Source organism: Phoxinus phoxinus (genome assembly GCF_949152265.1).
Source record: "Phoxinus phoxinus genome assembly, chromosome: 21".
In the NCBI taxonomy this organism is placed as follows: Eukaryota; Metazoa; Chordata; class Actinopteri; order Cypriniformes; family Leuciscidae; genus Phoxinus; species Phoxinus phoxinus.
The window spans coordinates 25,480,237-25,503,077 of NC_136896.1; the positions used below are offsets into that span (position 1 = coordinate 25,480,237).

Below are 22,841 nucleotides of genomic sequence, written 5' to 3' on the forward strand. Positions count from 1 at the left end.
AGTTTTTTTTTTTTTTTTTGTCGCACTATTTGGGTTCTGCACTCCTATTGGTTATGATTTGACCATTGTTATAGGAGAAGCACACTGCAGGACTGCGCCTCAAAACTTCTGACATTGCCAAAATTGTTTACAAACATGTCAAACTAGCGATCAAAGACTTCTGATTTTGGCCTAGGATCAGAAATTCTCAAAATTTGTCTCAGGTGGCCAAAATCGTATAGTGTGAACCTGGCTTAAACCACATCAGTTTATGATTAAAATATGATTAAAATTGGTTCTTTGGAAATGTGTTTTAATCTGAGTGGTCCGATCTGATTATTATTACCAAACAAATTGTATCATTCTGTGTAATGACTGAAACGTCATACACAAAGTCCAGTAAGAGGCATTGCAGTTATGTTATACCACGAGCCTTATGAGTTCATCTCAGTCACTACTTTCTCTCTCTCCACACTACTTTAATATTTCTCTTAGCATCATGTTGACTTGTTACTGTGATAACAGATGTACTGCAAATATACATTTCCAAATATTGACTACTACACTGTCTGAACAAATAAATCAGATTTCATTGCTTGTAAAATTATAGTGAAGTGACAGTACTAAAGACTTTGAAATAAGTTTGAATAAAGCCTTAATACTGTCCTGTCAATTGTGTGTGTGCTCAAGTGTTTTGCTGTGTTTGTTTGCACGGTCAGTCATATACTTTCACACTGTATGCAGAAAAACTGTAATAACTGGAAAAATCAGTTGGACAAATCTTTTTCCAAAAGAGCTGCTTCATTAATTTTTTCGAGAGCTGCTTTCAATGATTTGCTAGTTTTAATAAACCGTGTCACTGATCTGGCAGGTGATTTCACAAGAGGATCGCATCAGGACAAAAAAAATGCTGTTCACTAGAAAGCAGTTTCATATTATTTCAGTGCAACTAGGTTCAAAGAGATGTGAAATATACAAGCACAATTATACTACAACAAATGAAGTCCAAAACAATTGAATTGACACTTCTTTGCTGGGAGATACATGCTATAATTTAAGTTTATAAGCAGCCAGAATATGAATACTAATATCTTTTAAAAAGCTGATTCTTGTAGTTCGGTTAACTTACTTGCAGTAGCTCTGAACACTTCAAGTTCCCTGCATTTTGTTGGATGCATTCCGTTGTGCTAGAACACGTCATGTGTGAGTGACTTGGAATGTTCTGGATTCAAGCTCTGTGTACATCTCTGACATTCTGTTGATTTCCACAGAAAATGATTTGTATTTGTTTGTTTACACTAATGCACTTACATTAGAAGTCTATAGTGCAAGTGTTTCTGAGATTTTAAAGCATTTTTTTTTCCTACAATGCTATTAACAGTTTGTTTAACAAAACTTTATTAACAAAATTTGCTATTTGACCTACAAAAATTTGTATAAATACAACTTTTATCTTTGGGCATTCAGATTAACTTAAATTAAAAATGACATGTTTGAATAACCTTAACTAGTCAAATTATATTTTTTGAGTTGAATAAAAGCAATTTTAAGATTTTACCAGTTGAAACACTTTTTTTGGTGACTTAACAAAACATTTATACCATGTAGTCTCATTTATGGTTATAGGGATGCACTGATATTAAAATTCTTGCTGGTACCGATACTAATTCTGTTATAGCCGATAACCGATAATGGCGCATATTAAACTTTTATGCTATTTATAAATAAACTAAAATTAGCCTTTTTATGTTCAAGTGAATTTAAGCATCACAGCATTGTAATGTACAGTGTGAAAAATGTATATTCATTTTGAGATTTTCTGTAACATTTAACAGCGTATTAAATTATTATTATTTTTTCAAAATTAAGTGAGTGTTAGATGATTCCAAATGTGATCTAAATGTAAAATAAAAAAGACCATGCACAACTAAATATCCAAAATACTGATAAATTAAAACATCTCTAATATTAATAATTGTGCTTACCATGCTCTGTCCCAACGAATTGAAATTATTGTTTGCGGTAATTGTTAGCATGTCACACACTGTCAGTAACCTAAATTAAACCTTGAATATTTCTTTTTAGCATATACTATCTTATCTCTAATTACCTGTTTATTATGCTTGCACCATTCATTTTATCATAATATGCACATAATGGAAACTCGTGTCTTGTAGGAACAGTGAAAGAGGAGATTGGGTTCAGTAAGTCTCAGTTTTGTCACCTTTTGTTAGGTGTGAAGCTGTGCTTCTGTTGCCAGATTGAATTAAGGGTGAGAAACTGCACTACTAGTGGAGTCGTTTCGTTTGTTACTGAGACTTCTTAGGTTTGGTGGATGATTATTTGCCTTCTTTTCTGGTGTATAATTAGCCTAATTGTTTAGGAAGTAATTTAAAAGTCAAAATGAAATACAAAAATTGATAGTTCTTCTTTATGGAATTTTGCAGTATTTATTTTAAATGATTTATCCTTTTTTTATTTATTATTGTGTCACTCACCTGTCACTCACATGAGATCCACCAATAGCAAACAATAACCATCCAATCTATTACCAATGGACAAAATAAAGTCCTGCCCAACTTTTGTTCTTGTTCAAAAAGCCGTTTCACTCGGATATAGAATAGGGAAGAAAAGACAATCGCAACTTCCGTTTCAAGACAACTTTAAAGGGGTCTTTGCTTATGATTTCACTTTTTTACTTTAGTTAGTAATGTTTGAGCATAAACAACACCTGCAAACGACGCTCAGAGTTCAATGTAAAAAGAGATATTTTATTTTACAGAAATCTAAACGGCTGGTAGGGACTACAACAAGCTTTTTCCCGAGTTTGTGACATCACTAACCCTAAAATTGACATAAACCCCGCCCCCGGGAACATGCAACAAAGGCGTGAGGCACTTTTGGGCTGCTTTAGAGAAGAGGAAGAGTTGTTGTCGCTGTTTTTTACAACCTAGAAAAAGTTTGTCCTAAGAATGCCGAACTTAGAGGGGTAAAAAATTATTTTTAACACTGTTCCTGAACATTATAACCTCAGCGTTTGCCTGTGCGTTGCACATTTTACGGAAAACAGCTTCCAGAAGAGAGTACAATGCAGGCTATACTCACAAAAGCTTCTTCTGTAAGATGTAGCCATTCCCATTTTGTCTGGACAATCTGTTGTTTATGGATCCCAACTTGTAAGCATGTCTTATTACTTGTAGTTGTGTTTTCTATGAACAGTTGCAATTCTAAGCTTTATGTAGTTACTATAGCTATGATGTTTAAGAGCAGATCTTTGCTTCCGCTCGCCTGATAACTAACATTACAGTTTTGATGTATTGTTTACTTTAGCTTTTGTAAGCTCTTGCTTTTGTAAGAAAATTCAATATCATAGTGCCAAATATAATGAAGATATTTACATATCTGTGATCTCTATATTAAGGGCAGGGTGATATTGTTTATGTCATAACATTCAATTTCCAGCAGAGGACAGACTAGACAGGCTTTTCTTTGATATACGTGTTTTTATTTGAAATCATAATGGACATACAGCTACATAAACACCCAGCACTCTGAAATGGTTAATATTCATGGAGATGGGGACAACAAACCAGAAAGAGAAGACAGTTGCTGTCTCTCCGTTACAAACTCACTCATTGATAATGAATCCATTGTTATAGGTTCAGATCACATTTGTGGTGTTCTTGAATAGTAAATGGTGCTGCACTCTGAGGAGAGACAGCGATGAGTAGGTAATTGTTCAGCATTATTCAAATGGTGACTGTTTTTGTAGTCGCACCAGCATTTTGACAGCCTAAGTGATGTCTAAGCAAAATGTTGCGCAATATAAAGAGCCCACTATATACTTTCTCTACATCTCCATCCTTTTAACTTCTTATCACATGCTGTGCAACTGGAAAATTGGATCACATGATGCCTAGCAGCTTCCATGCTGGTTCCTCTCTGGAGGTTGAGTAAGCTTTGCAGTTTATTGTTCTCTGGCCAGAGGCGTTGCACAGACACTCCAGCTACTCGTTCCCTTCCTTCATTCACTGCTGGTGTAATAGAGCACAACAGTATGGAGTCTGAAAGTAAAAGTCACAAGTCATTGTTTCTATTGAATAATCTATTTTTACCTTGAGCTCAGAGGTTGTTAACCAATAATAGATGCTTCCAGAAGCCACAAGTCAATGCGATTTTCAACTTCTTTTTAAATCGATAATTGCCAAATTTCCTTTGATGAACTACACTACCCATTGTCCTGAAGGGACATTGGAAAAACTTGTTTGTGTGTGTGTGTGTGTGTGTGTGTGCATAATATACTTTATTCTAAATTAAATGAACTCAATTGATCATGATGATTTAATCAGTAATCAATAGCTGTCAGTCAATAGTTTTACATTAGGGATGCGGATGCACAATATATCGGTTATTGGCAGGGTTATTAGTTAACTAAAACTAACAATAAAAAAAAAAACTTTTGTTACTCCAAATAAAATAAACTTAAAATAACATAAAATATAAAAAAAACTTCAGGTAGCAATATTTAGGTAAAACTGAAAGTAATAAAAACTGCATAGTAGATAAAAAAAAAGAAGAAGACAAAAACACAAATAAATTATACCTTAACTTCTAAATCTAAAATTAAAACTAATTGAAAATATTAATAAAAACTCTAATAGTATCTCAATTATGCTACTATAACACTGCTTATCGGCCAATATTAGTTGTTTTATTTGTTGTAATTGGTGATTTTTTTTTTTTACTATTTTTTTCATCTGGTTACTTTTTATACTGATCATTTCTTAACACTGCATCTGTAGAATATAATTTATATCTCATATTTAATATTTAGCTATTTTTCACATTTCAAATGAATGTTTTAAAGCATAGAATTTAAATCTGAGGATTTAATTTGATTACTTTTATTAATATTTTTTATCAATATTTAACTGATAATATTTATTAAAAAAATTACACTAAAGGTGTTAATGTATTTTTTTCTCAAAATGTATAATGTTGTGATGCGTAAATTTACTTGTAACATTTACTGTAATTAAAGATTTTTATTTTTTGATTTTTATTTTAACTTTATTTTATGTTGGTTCGTTTGAAATACTTACTGTATATCGACAAAATGAAAGAGACTTGCGTTACCAAGGCCGGTGGAAAGGTGTATGGTCACTGTTGCACTCTTTTGTTACTACTTTGCGAGAAGCATTGCCACATAAAGGTGATCATCTACTACTGACCAGTAACCTGATCCTGCGTTTTGGCTTTCACCTCTTCTTATACTGGCATTTCACTAATGGCCAAGCTCAGAGACAGCGGGTGTGCAATTTCGATCAGCAGGCGTTAATCAACCATTAATTAACCATTTCTTCCAGCCTGTGTTCAGTTCGCCCCTCTTATTTGGGGGTTTCTCCATGGCAATTGCTTCATCTTTGCGCTCCTTCTCCACCGCCCTCTTTCTCCACTCCCCCCCCCCCTCTCTCTCTATCTCCCTCCCTCTCGATGTTTGGCTGCTAGGGAAGAGCGAGAGTCTCCATCAGCACCATTCACTGAGAGGAGCACCAGTGAATCAGTATACCCAACTGTGTTGGTCAGGGAGAAGTGGGCAGCTGGGTCAGAAGAACCAGCCCACGGATCTCTCTACCCACTTCAATAAAAGCTCCAGTGGTTTCTCCTCCCCCGTCTCCCTCACAGTGACCTGTGGCGCGTGTAGGAACTGGCACCAACCAAAACACCCAAGCCGCTCAAGTGCTGTTTGGACTGAGTTGTTTGAGTGCGTGTTGACAATCAAGAACAAGAGGGCACCAGGTATCAGAGCGGCTTGCTTCTCATGGACTCTTCTGTAGTTCTCTCAGTGCTCTCTCAATGTTGGATTAAATGAAAGGATCTTTTGTACAAGATGAGCGAAGACGCCAAGGAAAAAGGGACCGGCAAGCAAGCGCTACGCAAGAAGAAGGGCAAAAAGGTAACAAGAAAACTGCTTTAACAGCTAGTTCTTTTTCAGGAAAAGGCTCAAGGCTTGTTTAAATCCTCCTTTTATTGCATATGTGAGTGTTAATGGTGGTTGTTGGTGTTTGAAAGCATTAGGCTGAGGTCTGGAGGAAGCTTCTCTTTTGTTCTAGAGCGACTGAAGGGGTGTGTTCAGTGTGGCATGGTTTTGTTTTGGAGGTGTTTGACAGTGCACTTTTCGGGGGAAACCAACATGCGCTGACTCTGAAACAGGTTCTTCTCTTTGTTTGGAGTTTTCTACAGGTGTTAGTTTTGATTATTGGGAAAAATATGAATAACAAGTCTTGCATATTTCAAATCAGAGTATCTATATGTGCCACTTAATATATTTTTGTACACTGTATAAAACTGAAACCTTTGTAATCGTTGTTCGGACCTTTTGAAATGTGTTTTGTTATGTTACCCATTATGTTTATTTTGTCATATTAAATTATTTTTGGTTTTATTATTTTAGATAAAACATTTTACAAAATAAATGACTTTACTTTTATAACGACTAAGATATGAAGACCGTATATTTTATATACATTTCAATTCAATCCTGTTTCTTTGTATACATTTCTGGACAGATGTTTTCTATGTCTGTCTCTCTCTTGTTCTCTTTCTTTCCCTCCACCCACTCCGTCTATTCTCTGCACGAGCAGTATAATCTACTTAATTGCAGCCATTCAGATGCATTGGCAGAAGCTGTATATCTGAGTCAGCGCTGGGTGGTACTAGCTACGGGTCAGCTCTTTTGGCTTCACAAATGTTTGCTTCAAATGATTCTGAGAATTTGAGGAATTCCCTCTCGTTCTGTGTAACAGGTGCAATTGTTTTATGTTGTGAAAGGCAGCGTTTAATAAATTCAAAGATATCATCATTCTAATCAGAAATGAAATATGTGCGCGTGCGTTTGCCAAACGCTCTGACGGCTCCGTCTCTCTCTGTCCCAACCTGTTGCTATGCACACTGGGAATGTGTAGCAGCAACAAGGGAAAATAAGAGAAATTATGAAACCTATTGTGTGTGTTTTTTTTTTATCTGAACATGTTTATTACAGTTTTATACAATAATGCTTGTTGGTAGTGGGCAATACGAGTAAAAACGTGTAGAAATGTTGGTAACAATATTCTAACATGACGTATTTAGCTAGATGTTATGTGTAGTTAGTATAGTAATAACAGTAAATCATGCATACTGTAAGTACAAGCAACTAAGCCTAAACCAAACCCTAACCCTATAGTACATAGTTAATTAATATTACAAAATACTTATTAGTGTAATTACACTGTAACAATGCTCCTTTAAAATAACGCGTTATCAACTAATCTCCCTTTTACAATGAGTTCTTTCTCAGTTTGACTTGTTTGGGATTCCCATTTGTATTTTTTATATTACTCCATGTTTTCTTAAACCTTACATGCAATTTATATAATGCTACCAAACCTGGCCATTGAAAGCTGCATATATACAGTATATATATACACTATAAACTGCATTATAAACAATATAGCAAAAGTTTTCATTTTCTCACCCTCATGTCATTCCAATCCTGTAGGCTATGGGTTTGTGTATACAAAATAAAAGTCAACAGGGTCCATCTTTTTTAAACTCCATTGACTTTCATGAGAGTGAGATTAAATATTCCATTTTAATGTCCCCTGAAACTTGGGACTTCACCAAAATTACAGTCGATGTGGTTACCTAGAACCCTCAGCAAGAGCATATGGGGGTTGAATGGGCCCTTTTAAGGAATAATTGGTGTTCATGGCGACACAGAGGACATGAACCTTTGCAGGGGTTTGTCTTTGTGCGCTGCTTTGTATTGTTAGAGCTCAATAGAGCAGGAAATCAGACTGCGCGCAGGTTCGTCATAGCTCATTTTCTGGTTAGACCCGTCCCTGTCAATGACTATTATTCTTTACCACTGATTTGGAGAAACAAAAGATGGAAAAACAATTAGAGACTTTTTGTCATGACAAATACCAGATAGAAAACAAATAAAGCAGCGTTGGATGGATATTTTTCTGGGTAATGAGTTGAACCTAACCAGGAGAAAATTAAAACTGATATTGTTGGCAACTTCAATTCATCGATGGCTGTTTGACAATGTAAATGTATTGGATATAGACTGAACAAAGCATGGCAGTGTGGACAAACAGTCCTAAAGATCAAATTTGATGTGCAATGTGAACAAAGCCTCTTTCACTATCTTTCTCTGGCTATCAGTAACTGTAATTCAAATGTAGCAATATAATTTTTATTTCAGACAGTCAACATGGCTGGTCGCCCCTCCCCTCATGTTAGTGGAGAGAAAATGGCCGTGCGGTACTGATCCAGATCATAATCAGAGGAACAGAGAAAGCCGGAGACAGGCTAAAAGAGTACTAGATGAGTTGCGTAGGCTTTATTCACAAGAGATGCTTTCTTTGGTGGCTGTCGGATTGAGACTTTCAACACAAAGCTATTAACACATGTCATTTCCCTTTCACTGCTCCCAAGTCAAGGAGACCCCGACAGTAAACCATGGGGGGAGTTTTTGGGTCAGTGCCTGTGAATAAGCATGCATCTTAGAGAGAGAGAGAGAGAGAGAGAGAGAGAGAGCTGTCTGGGCACTAGGGAACCTGAAACATTGGCAGGTGTGTGTAATGGGTGTCGCCATGGCAACCGAAGGCCTACTGAGGAACGGAGGAAGCTGCCGTTTAGATGACTGAGCCGGGAATTCCTGCTGATAGCACAAGGAACGTCTGTTTTTTAGGCTATATTTAGCATTTCCAATGCAAATGTTTGTAGCAGCATCACTGCTGTAGCTTTGTTGTATTTAATGTATAAACCACCCCTTTCATTCCAATCAAAATTTATTTCGGAACGAGCTCAATTGGATCGACCGATGTGTTAATAAATGGATTATTTGGGTGCATGTAAACAGCTGGGCGGCACAGCGGCTCAGTGGGTAGGACTGTTGCTTCACAGCAAGAAGGTCCCTGGTTCGAGTCCTGGCTGGAGTCCTTTCTGGGTTCTCCGGTTTCCCCCACAATCCTAAAAACACATGTAGTATAGGTAAATTGGAGATGCTAAATTGTCCGTAGATGTGAATTCCTGTGTGTGTGTGAGTCAACAGCCATGTAATGGGGAGGTTTGGGGAAAGACCTGGCAACCTACCCCGGAAAAAATCATTGCCAAGAAAATTCATGGTCAGTTTCTCGCGTATGGCAAGAGATAGAATTACCAAGAGTCGGATACGACTGAAATGGTTGAGAGAGAGAGAGAGAAAGAGAGAGAGACAAAAATAGCTACAGTAGTGTATCACACAAACAATGTCTCAAACAAAGTTTACAAGAGACTCGACTCACAATTGATTTCACATGCTAGCATTAGCATGTTGCAATATTCACAATAGTCTAATAAGCATAAAATACAAATCAGATAAATGTTTATTTTTGGCTTCATTCGTCATCTTGGATTTGTTTTATTGAGTTCATTGCAATGTATTAGGGGATTGCCTTTTGAGTTTTCTGCGAAGGATATATGCTATACTACCTTTAGAATTAGAGAATTCTCCTCCCAAAAGAAGGAGTCGTAGTAGCAGCCTCTGCATTAGAAGTGTGCTTTTGATGCCTTAATATCCCACCCTCTTAGGGAGCTTACTAGGTCTTGGAACAGAGCCAATATGTCTTCTTTTGGTACCTGCATTTGTTGTTGACTCTAGCCTTCTGTGGTGGAACATGCTTCCACTTCGCATAATTATTTGCTGAGATCATCACAACTTTCAAAATATGGCTGAAGGCACCTCTTCCAAAAGCACGTAACCAATGCATAACCATGAATCTAGTTTTCTTTCTTTCCTCTTCTATTCTGCAGTTTGATTTCTGCTCTGACTGTGTACTATTCGTATCGATTGTTCCGTCTGTCCATAAGGCATATACACTTTTTAAAAACTTTTTAAAACAGCTTTTTCAAGCCAACATTCAAATACAAAAAAAAATTCTTGAAAGAACATTCATTTTAATGATGTTTTCTTCAAATTACAATTCTGCATCCTGTTTGCAACTCAATTCTAATTCAGAAATTCAAAAGGCATTCTCCAATTCAATTCTGAATGACGCACAACCCGTCAATGGTGCATGCAACATTCTGTAAAATGCCACTGGAATATGATAAGTTCTTGACCTCAACTCATGTTACGCGTTCACAGTTCTGGCAGCATAGTGCAAATCAACACTCCTCCAGAACAGCAGAACAAGCTGACAGCCGGGCTCATTCAGGATTTGAACCCAGGACCTCTCACACTGTCGACCAGAATCATACCTTTACCTAGAACAATGAGCCAACAGTACCTTATTTGATCAAAAATGCAGTAAAACAGCTAAATTGTTCCTATGATGGCAAAGCTAAAAAAATGTTTGCAGCTATTACTCCAATCTTCAGTGTCACATGATCCTTCAGAAATCATTCTAATGCTGAATTGATTCCATAGAGGAATCAAACAGAAGAGGTTCTTCAATGTCTGAGTCACATTGATTTGATACACTGTTTTCAACATGCTGTTTGTAACTAAAGCCTGGGTCACTATTTTGAAATAAGATTGTCAGAAATTATCTTTATGCCAAGAATGTGCTATAAGGCTACTGTAAACAAGACTGAAAAGAACCCCTTGCTGATAGGAGCTGGGGTTAAATGACTCATACTTCCTGTGAACCTCAGCATGACCCCATGCAAGGTTGACATTTACAGTGTAGTTGAAAGCTAATCTGGATCTGCCACTCTAATTGCAGAATCATTCAGGAAGTGAGCCTTGGCAAGTCCCAGCCGACGATGTGGAAAGTACAGGAAGTGCCAGGCTCCCACAAATGCCACACATACTGTACAGTCAAAGACGCTTGCAAAGAGTCTCACAACCCGAATTTGGTTGGAACAACAGGATTAATCAATAGTAACATATCGTAACCTATTTTCTTATCGAGCAATCTCAATGAATTGCATACTTAATCAAATTCAAGCTTGAGACATGATGGCAAATGCAGCGTTATCCCAGCAGTCAAAGGAAAATTAGACTCTTTATCTTTATGTTGTCAAATGGTGCTCTGGAGCATCTCTTGCTTTTTACAGAGGATGAATCATATTTCAACACCTTGGAAATTGGTTTCTGTTCTGTAATGCCAGATTCTCTGTAGCTACTGTTTTCTTATATCACCATTGACCGTGGAGCTTCACTTTTGAACACATTTAATGCTTTTAGTCCTAAACATTTAAATCCTAAATTCACAGCGTCCAGTTGGGTAAACTACTAAAACCCATACTAGTATGTTGCATACCCTTACGAAAAAGAAGTTTATTCTAGTGTGCTATTAGAAAACTTCTTCTAAACTAAAAATAAGCATATTTTCAGTCTACTTTTTATGTACTTTTCAGAAATATACCTACAATTCTGATTTTGTGCAGTCCATTGGTAGTGTACATAGGAATTTACTTCAAATCTACTTTACTCCTTCCCATTTTCTGGCTATCCATTTTTTCACTGTTATATGGTAGGTGGCGCTATTACGCATCTTCTGAAATAGTACATCTATAGTATATCTATAATATAGTAATCTATAATAGTAATCTCCAGATCAAAACGCAGGTGAAGAAGAAGCAGAATCAAGTGATAGAAGTTTGTAAAATGCTAATGTGAAATAACGCGATCATCAAACAGTAAACAGCATATATAAGTCCAAAACTGCCTAACATTTCTGAATGAAATGTCGACCCAGGAAGGCTTACGACTGGGAAACGTTGGGGTTTTGATGGACTCTATGTACTCCATCTATGTTTTGATCATTGTTCTGAATCTCATCTCGTTGTAGTCTTTGACAAAAATGGGATTTTTCTCAGCTTTATGTTTAAACTTGCTTTTTTTAATAAAATGTACCCACATTCAAGTGTTGATAAAAAGGGATCCATGAAGCTAGAATAAAATGTTTTTAAAATGAAAAGAGCTAAAATAAGTTAAAGGTATATTTCAAGTATAAACAATTAATACCCAAATAGGAACACAGTAGTATACTTAAAGTGCAAAAATACTATATAAATAGTAAACTGTAAGTAAGATGTTATGTTCACTTAAAGTATACAAGCAGTACCGGTATATTCAATTCAATTAAAATAATCTTTGCATTTCTTGTAAAATTTCTTGTTGAAACATTTTAGATGACTTAAGAAACATGAGGATTGATTTTGGAGTTGAGACTAAGGTCTTTAGACAGGATATTGCACTGGAAATTGAACAAACAGTCATTGTATGTCATCCCAACTGATATAGACAAAATAATTCTTGATATTAATCAAAGGCATATGACATTAATACGATGCAGAAGTGAATCATCTAATGCATTCTCAGACATCACTCCAGATAGCTGATCAATACCTGTCATTCAGGGCGTTCTTTCAGACTCCGTGACAATGGAGGGTTCAGCTACAAAGCATAATATAGGCTACTACAGTGTGCCTTGCTGGGGGAAGTACGACCAGCCTCTCACTGTGGAGTAGATCATAGGCGTCTTTGTCTAGACTCGAGTCATGGCTTTCTTAGGAATAATGTTACAAGCAGAATGGCGGAAAAATACAACAGGGAAAAAATATTGTGTCTTGAAAGCCTGGTGGTTGTTGGCCCTCATTTCCAGCATTTCTGCACCTTCCAGACAATATTTTGCGCTCTTTTTTTTGGGTAACTATAAAACATCCCCAGCAAACTATGGCTTTCCAGATTTTGATCCTGTAATCCTAGTTGGAATGTCCAGCGGAAGGCACGACAGAACTTGGCCTCAAGCGTTCTGTTTCCCAGGCTCTCTGATATCTGTGGAACCTGATACTTTCATCACAGTTGAGAGACCAGCGAGAGTCTGGAGGAATACTCGATAGTTTTAATGCACTCTGGGTTTCCCAGGCTTCAGGAAATGCTGTTTTAATAGCAAAGGTAACAGAAGAACTGTGGAAAACCACCGGAGACCTTAAATAGTGGTAATCCAGCCAACCCAAACCATGTGCCTGTTTTATCATCTTGCAGTACAGCAAATTGTTTTACATTTGCTTTCATTTTTTTATTTTTTTATTTCTCTATTCCAAATAATGCGTTGACCTAAATGGGAACTGATTAGTTTGAAATGTTTTATATTACATATGGTTTCTAATTGTGGGAATGCTGGAGTAAACCTAAAGTGATAATAATCTCTTTGAGCCATAACTTGAGGTTTGAGAGTAGCAACATCTTTAAATACCTGGTGCAATTAAGTTATTGCATGAGTTATAGTCAGATTGCTCATTTTGTCAAACCATATTGAGTTCTGCTGAGGCCAACAGTGTTCCTAATGCTGAATTTGGCTAAGGATCATAAGAACAGAATGAAGCTGCAGTGCTTCTCTGGCCTGATCTCTGAGTTAAATCAGCAGGTCCAAATTTCATAACAAATTTCTGCTATAACAGCAGACTTCACTGCCAAAAGACATTGTTCCACGGATGTTACTCAACTATTTAGAAAGTGCAAGACTTTTTTTTTACAGTATTAACACAGTATTTTTTAACCTACAAGATTGAAAATAAATACAAAGCTTTTAATTGTGCTTCAATGTTCTGGGTGGTTGAAGGAACTTTGTTGCTGTGGTTTGTAGCGTCTTTGGTTGGTTGATACTGTAGGTGGTTGGTAGGGTGTTCTGGATGGTTGAAGGAACTTTGTTGCTGTGGTCTGTAGCATCTTTGGTTGGTTGATAGGTGGTTGGTAGGGTGTTCTGAGTGGTTGTCAGACCTTTAGATGATTGCTCACTGTACCTGAAATAAAAAAAAAAAACGGTAATTTAGGGATGTTTACCTCAATAACTATAAAGAAACTAAGTCATTTGTAGAAGTGTTATTGACATTATGCTAGAGCTGCCTTGGTCACTGTCTGCCATTGTCTCTGATGCTTGAATATTAATAAAAACAACCATTTTAGTAAAACAAATTAATTTCTATGAAATGTTTTGTTTTCCACAAATTCTGTTGCAACTAATCAAATGAAGATACATAAAACATTCATTTAATTGATGTTTTATGTGTGTGTGTGTGTGTGTGTGTGTGTGTGTGTGTGTGTTTGTGCACGCAGGACTCGTATTTAAATAGTCTTTCTCTCGTGCCCAGATGCTTTCTCAGGTACCGAAATTTGGCACCGACTGATTTAATGTGAATCGGTACTCACGTAATTCGGTCGGTGCCATTAAATATCGGTACCCAACCCTACTAGGCAGTTGCTAGAGTGTTCTGGCTCGTTGATGGGTGGTTTGTAGGGTGTTCTGGGTGGTTTCTCGCTGGTTGATAGGGTATTGCTAAGCTGTTGCTAGAGTGTTCTGGGTGGTTGTTAAAGCTTTTTTAGGTGATTCCTTCAGTCTTTTGGTATAGGTAGTTTGATAGGTGTTTGGTATGGTGTTCTAGATTTCCCTGTGTTTTTTATGATTGCTTGCTGGTTGCAAAGATGTTGTTAGGCAGTTGCTGGGGGTGTTCTGGGATGGGTCCCTTTAGTCTTAACATGACTCAATATGAGGTATCGTTCATGTGTGTTGCACAAACAAGACAAGTGTCAGAGGTTAATACTTAGCATTAGGGGCTAACCCTGGCTAACCCTAAACATGAACAATAATGATGATAGAGCAGCTTGCCTTAACAAACACCACTAACTATGGACGATAGCCTGATTTTTACCCTGCTTGGTCTAGCATTTGGGTTTGTGCCGCTGTAAATGTCAGGGGCTGGATGGCTGGCCTTCTCTTCTCCTCCTCTCTTCTGGAAAGATAAGGCGATACAACCAAGTGCCATTTTGAAGAAACTCTCTCGAGAACGCTAACAGAGACTGGCACAGCTCTCTTTATCTGCACATATGTGTGAGTGTGTGTCTGAATGTGAGGACCAGACATGTCTGTCAGACTGCACTGCTTTCACCACAGGTCTCACCGAGATGCTGTTATGTCTGCTCTCTCTGGCAGAAAATTTGGTTTTATTTAGCACAAAAATAAAGGCTATAGCTGTTTACTGTATATAGCAGTTAATGCCAATATACCTTTTTTTTGCAAGTAGGCTCAAGAGCATTGTTAGGGTGCTGACTAGCAGAACATAATTGCGACTGTAAATCTGATTGTCACCACTTCCTTCTGCTTTGATGTTTTACAATGTGTTTGATTGGAAATCGTACTCTATTGGTCTACCAAACTATTGGTATCACCAACATGTAACCTCAATTCACTGTCAGTGTGAAGCATGTTTATTTATCTTAGCATTAGCGTAGCTTGAAGTAGCCTATCTATTACAGAAAGAAGCACACACACATACTGTACACACAATGCTTACTCACTTATATTACTTTCAGTCTTAATACACAACATTCTTCAAGACACTGAAGCTCCAGTGCACCTAACAAAATTAGAAGCCTCTCCATGCTAGTTAAGTGCTGTGTCTGTATCTGTGTGTAGCCTTTTAAATCAAGGTAATGCTAACTGACTAAGCATTAGTTCAGTGTGCTTGATGTGCAGAATGAGCCCTACACACTGTGTCCACACTGTAAGGCAACAACAAGACTAGAATTCTTCCAATTTGGTTGACACAATACAAATATTTCAGTCAATACAAATGCCAGTGAAATTTCAAAATTCTTAATACCACAGCAGTAACTATAAGTACAGATTTAGAATAAAAGAGCAAAACCAATTGGAATGTCATCTAAAATAAAATTTTAAAATAATAAAACATTAATATCTGATTTTCACCAAGAAGTGTTACAGTGGTTATGTTTGCTGAACTGAGAAACCTTTTGTATCAATCTAATAAATTAATTCTGATTGATGAATCTGAACGTAGTTTACATGAATGCTAAATAAAGTGATCGGGTTGATGTTCGCCTTTATACTGTATGTCACAAGCTACTTTTACACTGTTACCCACACGCCAATTTTTACCCCCTGAAACGTGGGGAACCCCCTCGGAACACGATTGGCCTAGTTTTGGCCATGATTGGCCAGGTTTTGAATAGCAATTGGGCTGGAATTGTTACACAAACCTGCCAACTCTGAAGTGCATTAACAAGGATGTGTACAGATACGCGTGAGAGTGCTTGAAAGTAGCTGTCTGTTAGTTGGTACTACTGATACTATAGGAAACTGGTATCATTACTTTTTTAAATTGTGGTATATCAACTTGTTAACAAACTATCCTAGTATAATCAATAAAGTTGTCAAGTTCTGGCAGTGTTAGCAGACTCATCGATTGTACAGAATTAATTTTAGTTTGCTGTGTGGCACATCTTTGCTCTCAGTCAAGCAAGGTGTCAGGCCATCACTTATGTTCACTGATCTAACAAAATTTTGTTTAGTCAATCCCTCATTTGTTTGTTTTGTTTAAATGTAGGAACACTAGGGCTCTGGGTTATGTAGATATGGACAGAAAGAGGTTTGCACAGAGCCGAAATGAAGGTGATGTAATAGTGAAGAGGAATGCTAGTGAGTCAGAATATGGAAAGTTATCTGAATTCTGTTGAGATTATAGTCACATTAGAAATAGTATGGTTTTATTGTGTTTATAGTCAAAAAATAACAGTTCACCCAAAAATTACTATTCTGTCATAAATAACTCGCCTTCATGTTCCAAAGCTGTATAAAAACACTTCCCTTACTATATTTAAAACTCAAACGTAGATATTTAGCTGAATGTTCATGCTGCTCTTTTCCATATAGGTACAGTGAACATTGGCTAATATCATAAAAAGTATATGTCTATATAAAACGCATGAGTTAATCTTAAAGTTATGTGATGGTTTTTCTTTGAGGAAAATTGAAAAAAAAAGAGGTTAATAAAAATCAAGCCATGAGTAAATGATGATAAAGTAAACATTTAAACTATTCCTAAATTTGAAAATATTCATAACATTTTAGTAAATAATATATATACATATATTTTTTCTTCTTCACAGCATTAAGATACAATCTTTAAGATACAATGCACTATTCACACTAAAACTTGAACAGCCATACAGAAAACTTAAAGCTCATGTATCTAAAAAAGTTTTTGTTTGGTGCATTTATGTTTTGTGCCAGCTGAGACCGGTATCTCCCATGGTGAGCGGGCCGAACCATCATGTCTCTGAGACTTGTTTGGTAAAATAGCCCTTCTGCCTGCTGGAGGTGCCCCGTCTGTCCCGGGCAGAGCGTCTCCGTCACACACCTGCGGGGGGTCACATTCCACGCCAAGCACACAGATCTGGAGCAACTTTTTGGATGTTTCTGAAGGGTTGTGTTGAAATGAGTTTAATATTTAGAGGTTTGTTCAAAGGTGTAGTGCATCTGAAGTGGCGTATCGGTATATTTACACAGACTGTTTGATGCAGCACAGAGGTGGCATGAATATGAATGAAAAATGAGATGATACTCTAATTATTGAAACTAAAACCACCAGTGGTTGGCGGCAAGTCACTGTTGTAATGAGTGAGTCATTCAGCCATTCGTTCAACCGATTCATTCATTTGGGCTGATTCATTTCGGAACAAAGAAAGTGACCGTCTTTATGAATGGTTCACTGAATCATTGGCTCACTCATTCAGTAATGAAACGCCACTGTGTGTTGCCTGGAGACAATGTTTGGAACTATTTTCAGTGGTGAAATTGAGCAAAAACAGACAATATTGAGAATATTGTGTCTAAAATGTAACACAATATTAAATTTATATCATATGATATAGTGTAAGACTCTTCCTGCAACGACTCTCCAAGCCACTAGGGAGCACTGTCTGATCCCTCTTGCAATGACATTCCAAGCCACTAGGGAGAGCTGTCTGCTCCTTCCTGCAATTACTCTCCCAGCCACTAGGCGGCACTACCTGCTGTGAACTCTTTAGTTATGACTGCTAATCAAGTTAATGTGTTCCACCTGTATTTTGCCCTATTTAAGTTGTCAGTTTTCATTGAGCTGTGTTCAGTCTTGAGCCTACCATCTATGGATTTCCTGAGTTCTAGAAGAGTTAAGTGCTGTTTCTCTGTTGCCATTGGCCTTTCTATGTTTTGTTTTGTAAAGCTATGACTGCTCTTTTGTTTGTATTTGAAAACTGAAGATCAAGTAAAGACTGCCTGCTTTTGAGTTACCTGAGCCTCCTAGTTTGCTTTTGCTTCTGCACATGGGTCTTCTACAAACTGTCTTCTCCAGTAGACCAGAGGTAGAGAAATAGCTTTCTCTGACGGGGAGACCCGGGTTCTAGACCCACCTTCGACACTTTGTCAGTCGATCGTGACAGCAAGACTGAACCATGGAAGTAGACCCAGTAGAAGAACATACTCCTCCCTCCAACGTGGAACGCATCCTCTCTGAGCTGTCTACCCAAGCTTCGGCCATTAACAAGCATGAACAGATTCTAATTGAGATTCTCCAGCGTTTAAGACATCAGTCTGCCTCTCCAGTCCCACTGACCCAGTCCATATCTCAAGCTGCACCAGTCCTACCAGCCCAGTCTCACGGTACCCCTCAGCCAGATCCACCAGCAGGTCTCCTACTCGAGCCTAGACTTCCAACCCCTGAGAGGTATGATGGGAACCCAGAGAGGTGTCGAGGATTTATAACACAGTGTACTCTTGCTTTCCAATTGCAGCCTAACAGTTTTCCTACAGGGAGCAGCAGAGTGGCATATATGACAACCCTTCTTGTCGGAAAGGCGTTGGATTGGGCTACAGCCCTCTGGGAGCGGCAGTCTCCTCTCACGACCAGCAGTGACCTCTTCATATCAGAGATGAGGAAGGTATTCCACCACCCTGTTAGTGGAGCAGAGGTTGATCATCGACTGCTTCAACTCACACAAGGAAGACGCAGTGTTGCAGAGTTTGCTATTGAGTTCCGCACCCTAGCTACAGAGAGTGAGTGGGATCAGCGAGCCCTGAAAGCTGCATTCCATCGTGCCCTGTCACATGAATTAAAGGATGAGTTGGCATACAGAGACCCAGCCCCTGATTTGGAGTCTCTGATCGATGTTGCTATCAGACTGGACAACCGCATCCGGGATCGACAAGGTGAACGTCGTCGTGAGACTCGACTGCCTGAGTTTAACACCTCCACTGGTTCTATGGAGTCTTCCTCACTCATCGGGTGTTCTGAGGAGCCAATGCAGCTGGGGAGAACCCGGTTGTCACAGGCGGAGAGGGAGAGACGGATGAGAGATAAATGCTGCCTCTATTGCGGTGAGTCAGGTCACTTCCGAGCCAACTGCCCTGAACTGGTGGGAAAAGGCAGCTCTCGCCCAAGAAGAGGGGGCCTGGGACGAGAGTAATCACTTACCCCCAACCAGCAGCTTCAGGTCTTTCCATTGATGTCTCACTCTCCTGGGGTAATGAACTTCATGAGCGCATGGCTTTCATAGACTCTGGTGCTGCAGGGAATTTCATGGACTTTACATTGGCCTCACAGTTAAAGATTCCGACCATCGCTCTCCATGAACCTCTGACTGTTACTGCATTGGATGGGAGGCCCCTAGGTTCTGGCCAGGTAAGCCAGTGCACCACATTCCTCCACTTTCAAGTGGGATCTCATAGAGAAGTTATAAAGTTCTTTTTAATCAATTCTCCTGAATTTCCTTTGATCCTTGGGTATCCTTGGCTAGTTTTGCATAATCCAAGAATTGATTGGTCTTCTAACCAGATAAGTGAGTGGGGGCCTAACTGCTGTGTGTCTGGTTTGTCTCTCTGTCATTCTCCTGAGCCACAGACGACCTTCCCTACACTACCTGAGTCATCAGTCCCATCCACAGAGATGCTGGCTATTTCTGGGCTGAAGCAAGTGGCTTCCAGTGATCTTGCTGCCTCTCCCGAGTCATCCCGTGTTCCCCAGGAGTATGCAGACCTCTGTGAAGTGTTTAGCAAGGAACGTGCTGCTTCTCTTCCACCCCATAGACCTTATGACTGCGCAATTGAACTGCATCCTGGTACTTGTCCACCTCGAGGGAGACTTTTCTCTCTGTCTGCCCCAGAAAGAGCATCGATGGAGGAATATATCAACAAGGCACTTGACAGTGGTTTCATCCGCCCTTCCACCTCACCGGCAGGAGCCGGGTTTTTCTTTGTGGGGAAGAAGGATGGCAGTCTCCGGCCATGTATTGACTACCGGGGTTTAAATCGTATCACTGTAAAGAATCGCTACCCACTGCCATTGATGACTACAGCCTTTGAACTCCTACAAGGTGCAACTATATTTACCAAACTGGACCTTCGGAATGCCTACCACCTAGTTAGGATCCGAGCCGGGGATGAGTGGAAGACTGCATTCAACACCCCGACTGGTCACTATGAATATAAGGTAATGCCCTTTGGCCTAGTCAATGCCCCAGCCGTCTTCCAGGCATTCATTAATGATGTTCTACGAGAGATGCTTAACCAATTTGTGTTTGTTTATCTTGATGACATCCTCATCTTCTCCCGTTGTTACCAAGATCATGTCCAGCATGTCCGGCAGGTTTTGTCTCAACTGTTAAGGAACAACCTCTTTGTGAAGATGGAGAAATGTGTGTTTCATGTACCAGCTGTGTCCTTCCTTGGGTTCATTGTCTCCAATGGCAGCATCCAGATGGATCCTGGCAAGACCCATGCAGTCCTGAACTGGCCCCAGCCGTGCTCTGTCAAACAGGTACAGCGCTTTCTTGGTTTTGCTAATTTTTATAGGAGATTTATACGGAATTTCAGCTCCCTTGCAGAACCCCTTACAGCCCTTACCAAGAAGACCTCAAGGCAATACCAATGGACCGAAAGAGCAAATCAAGCGTTTGAGCTGCTCAAGCAAAGATTCACCTCGGCACCCATCCTGACCCTCCCCGATCCAGAGTTGCCCTTTGTAGTTGAAGTGGATGCCTCAGATTTTGGAGTGGGAGCTGTTTTGTCTCAAAGGACCACGGGGGACAGTAAGCTTCACCCTTGTGCCTTTTTTTCACGTCGACTCACCCCAGCAGAAAAGAACTATGACATTGGTAACCGGGAGTTGCTGGCAGTGAAGTTGGCGCTCCAGGAATGGAGACACTGGCTGGAAGGGGCCAAACACCCATTCATCATTTGGACCGACCACAAAAACCTCACATACATCCAGGAGGCTAAAAGGTTGAATCCACGGCAGGCCCGATGGGCTCTTTTTTTTAACCGTTTCGAGTTCATTCTTTCTTATCGACCAGGCTCTAAGAACTCTAAGCCCGATGCCCTTTCGAGACAGTTTGATACGCCAGAGGTGGAGGACAGACCCGAGCCCATCATTCCAGGTTCCAAGGTGGTGGCAGGGGTTCAGTGGGGAATAGAGTTGGCGGTAAAGAAGGCTCAACGACAACAGCCCGACCCAGGTAATGGGCCCCCAGGTCGCCTTTTTGTTCCTAATGTTGTACGATCTGATGTGTTACAGTGGGGACATGCATCTCTTCTTTCGGGTCACCCTGGAGTTACAAGAACTTTGAAGCGTATCCAGACACGGTTCTGGTGGCCCAGTATGCAAGCGGATGTCAGAGAATTTGTGTCTGGCTGTTTTGTATGTGCCCAAAATAAAGAACCTAAAACCCACCCTCAAGGTCTTCTTCACCCTTTACCCATCCCGAGACGTCCATGGTCTCACATCTCCTTGGATTTTGTTACTGGACTTCCTAAATCGCAAGGTAACACAGTCATCTTGGTGGTGGTAGACCGATTCTCAAAAGCATGTCATCTGATACCTCTGCCTAAGATCCCCACAGCTTGTCAGACGGCAGACCTCATGATGCAGCATGTCTTCAGGATCCACGGGTTTCCTCAGGACATGGTCTCTGATCGGGGGTCACAATTTACTTCTCGGTTTTGGAAGGCTTTTGGCCGTCTTATTGGAGCATCCATCAGTCTGTCTTCTGGGTTCCACCCTCAGTCTAATGGTCAGACAGAACGGGTCAACCAGGAGATTGAGAAGACTCTCAGGTGCCTGGTCTCCAATAACCAAAGCACCTGGAGCTCCCGTCTGATCTGGGCTGAGTTTGCCCATAACACTCTACACCATTCATCCTTGGGCATGTCTCCTTTTGAATGTCAATTTGGGTTTCCCCCATCTTTGTTTCCTGAGCAGGAACTGGAGGTCCAGGTACCAGCCGCAAACCAATTAGTCCAGAGGTGCCGCCAGGCCTGGCGGAAAGCACGCACAGCCTTAGTGAGAGCATCGCAGCGGCAGCAAAGACAGGCCAACCGGCGCCGTAGAATCGGGCCATCACTACGTCAGGGTCAGAGGGTATGGTTGTCGACTAAGGATCTTCCACTTCATCTAGAGTCTCGGAAACTGGGCCCACGATTCATCGGTCCTTTTAAGATCCTTAGGAAGATCAACCCTGTGTCATACCGGCTACTCCTACCCAGGTCTATGCGCATTCACCCCACTTTTCACATTTCACGTTTGAAGCCTGTTGTCTGCTCTCCTCTATCCACAGCCAAGAAGCCCCCCCCATTACCCCAGATTGTTGGTGGGCAGCCAGTGTACACTGTCCGTCGACTGCTAGATTCTCGTAGAGTCCGTGGAAGGGTCCAATACCTAGTGGACTGGGAGGGATATGGCCCAGAAGAGCGGTCTTGGGTGCCAGCTGGGGACATCTTAGATCCAGATCTTATCAGAGAGTTCCACCGTCTGGATTCCAACCGTAGCCAACGGAACGTCAGGAGCCGTTCGTGAGAGAGGGGCTCCTGTAAGACTCTTCCTGCAACGACTCTCCAAGCCACTAGGGAGCACTGTCTGATCCCTCTTGCAATGACATTCCAAGCCACTAGGGAGAGCTGTCTGCTCCTTCCTGCAATTACTCTCCCAGCCACTAGGCGGCACTACCTGCTGTGAACTCTTTAGTTATGACTGCTAATCAAGTTAATGTG

General features: G+C 39.9%; 1 protein-coding gene across 28 annotated transcripts in view; it reads left to right on the plus strand.

The window, feature by feature from the left end:
- Positions 1-22,841, plus strand: part of ank3b (ankyrin 3b) — a 171,185-nt gene that overhangs the window by 24,446 nt on the left and 123,898 nt on the right. For 24 of the 28 annotated variants that reach the window (XM_079596435.1, XM_079596449.1, XM_079596459.1 and 21 more), the window contains exon 1: positions 5,855-5,935. The exons of the other annotated variants lie outside the window; for them this stretch is intronic. In XM_079596435.1, coding sequence (XP_079452561.1) covers positions 5,870-5,935 — 66 coding nt within the window. In that variant the 5' untranslated portion in view covers positions 5,855-5,869. Of the gene's footprint in view, positions 1-5,854; positions 5,936-22,841 lie in introns of those variants that run through there. 28 annotated transcript variants of the gene reach the window in all.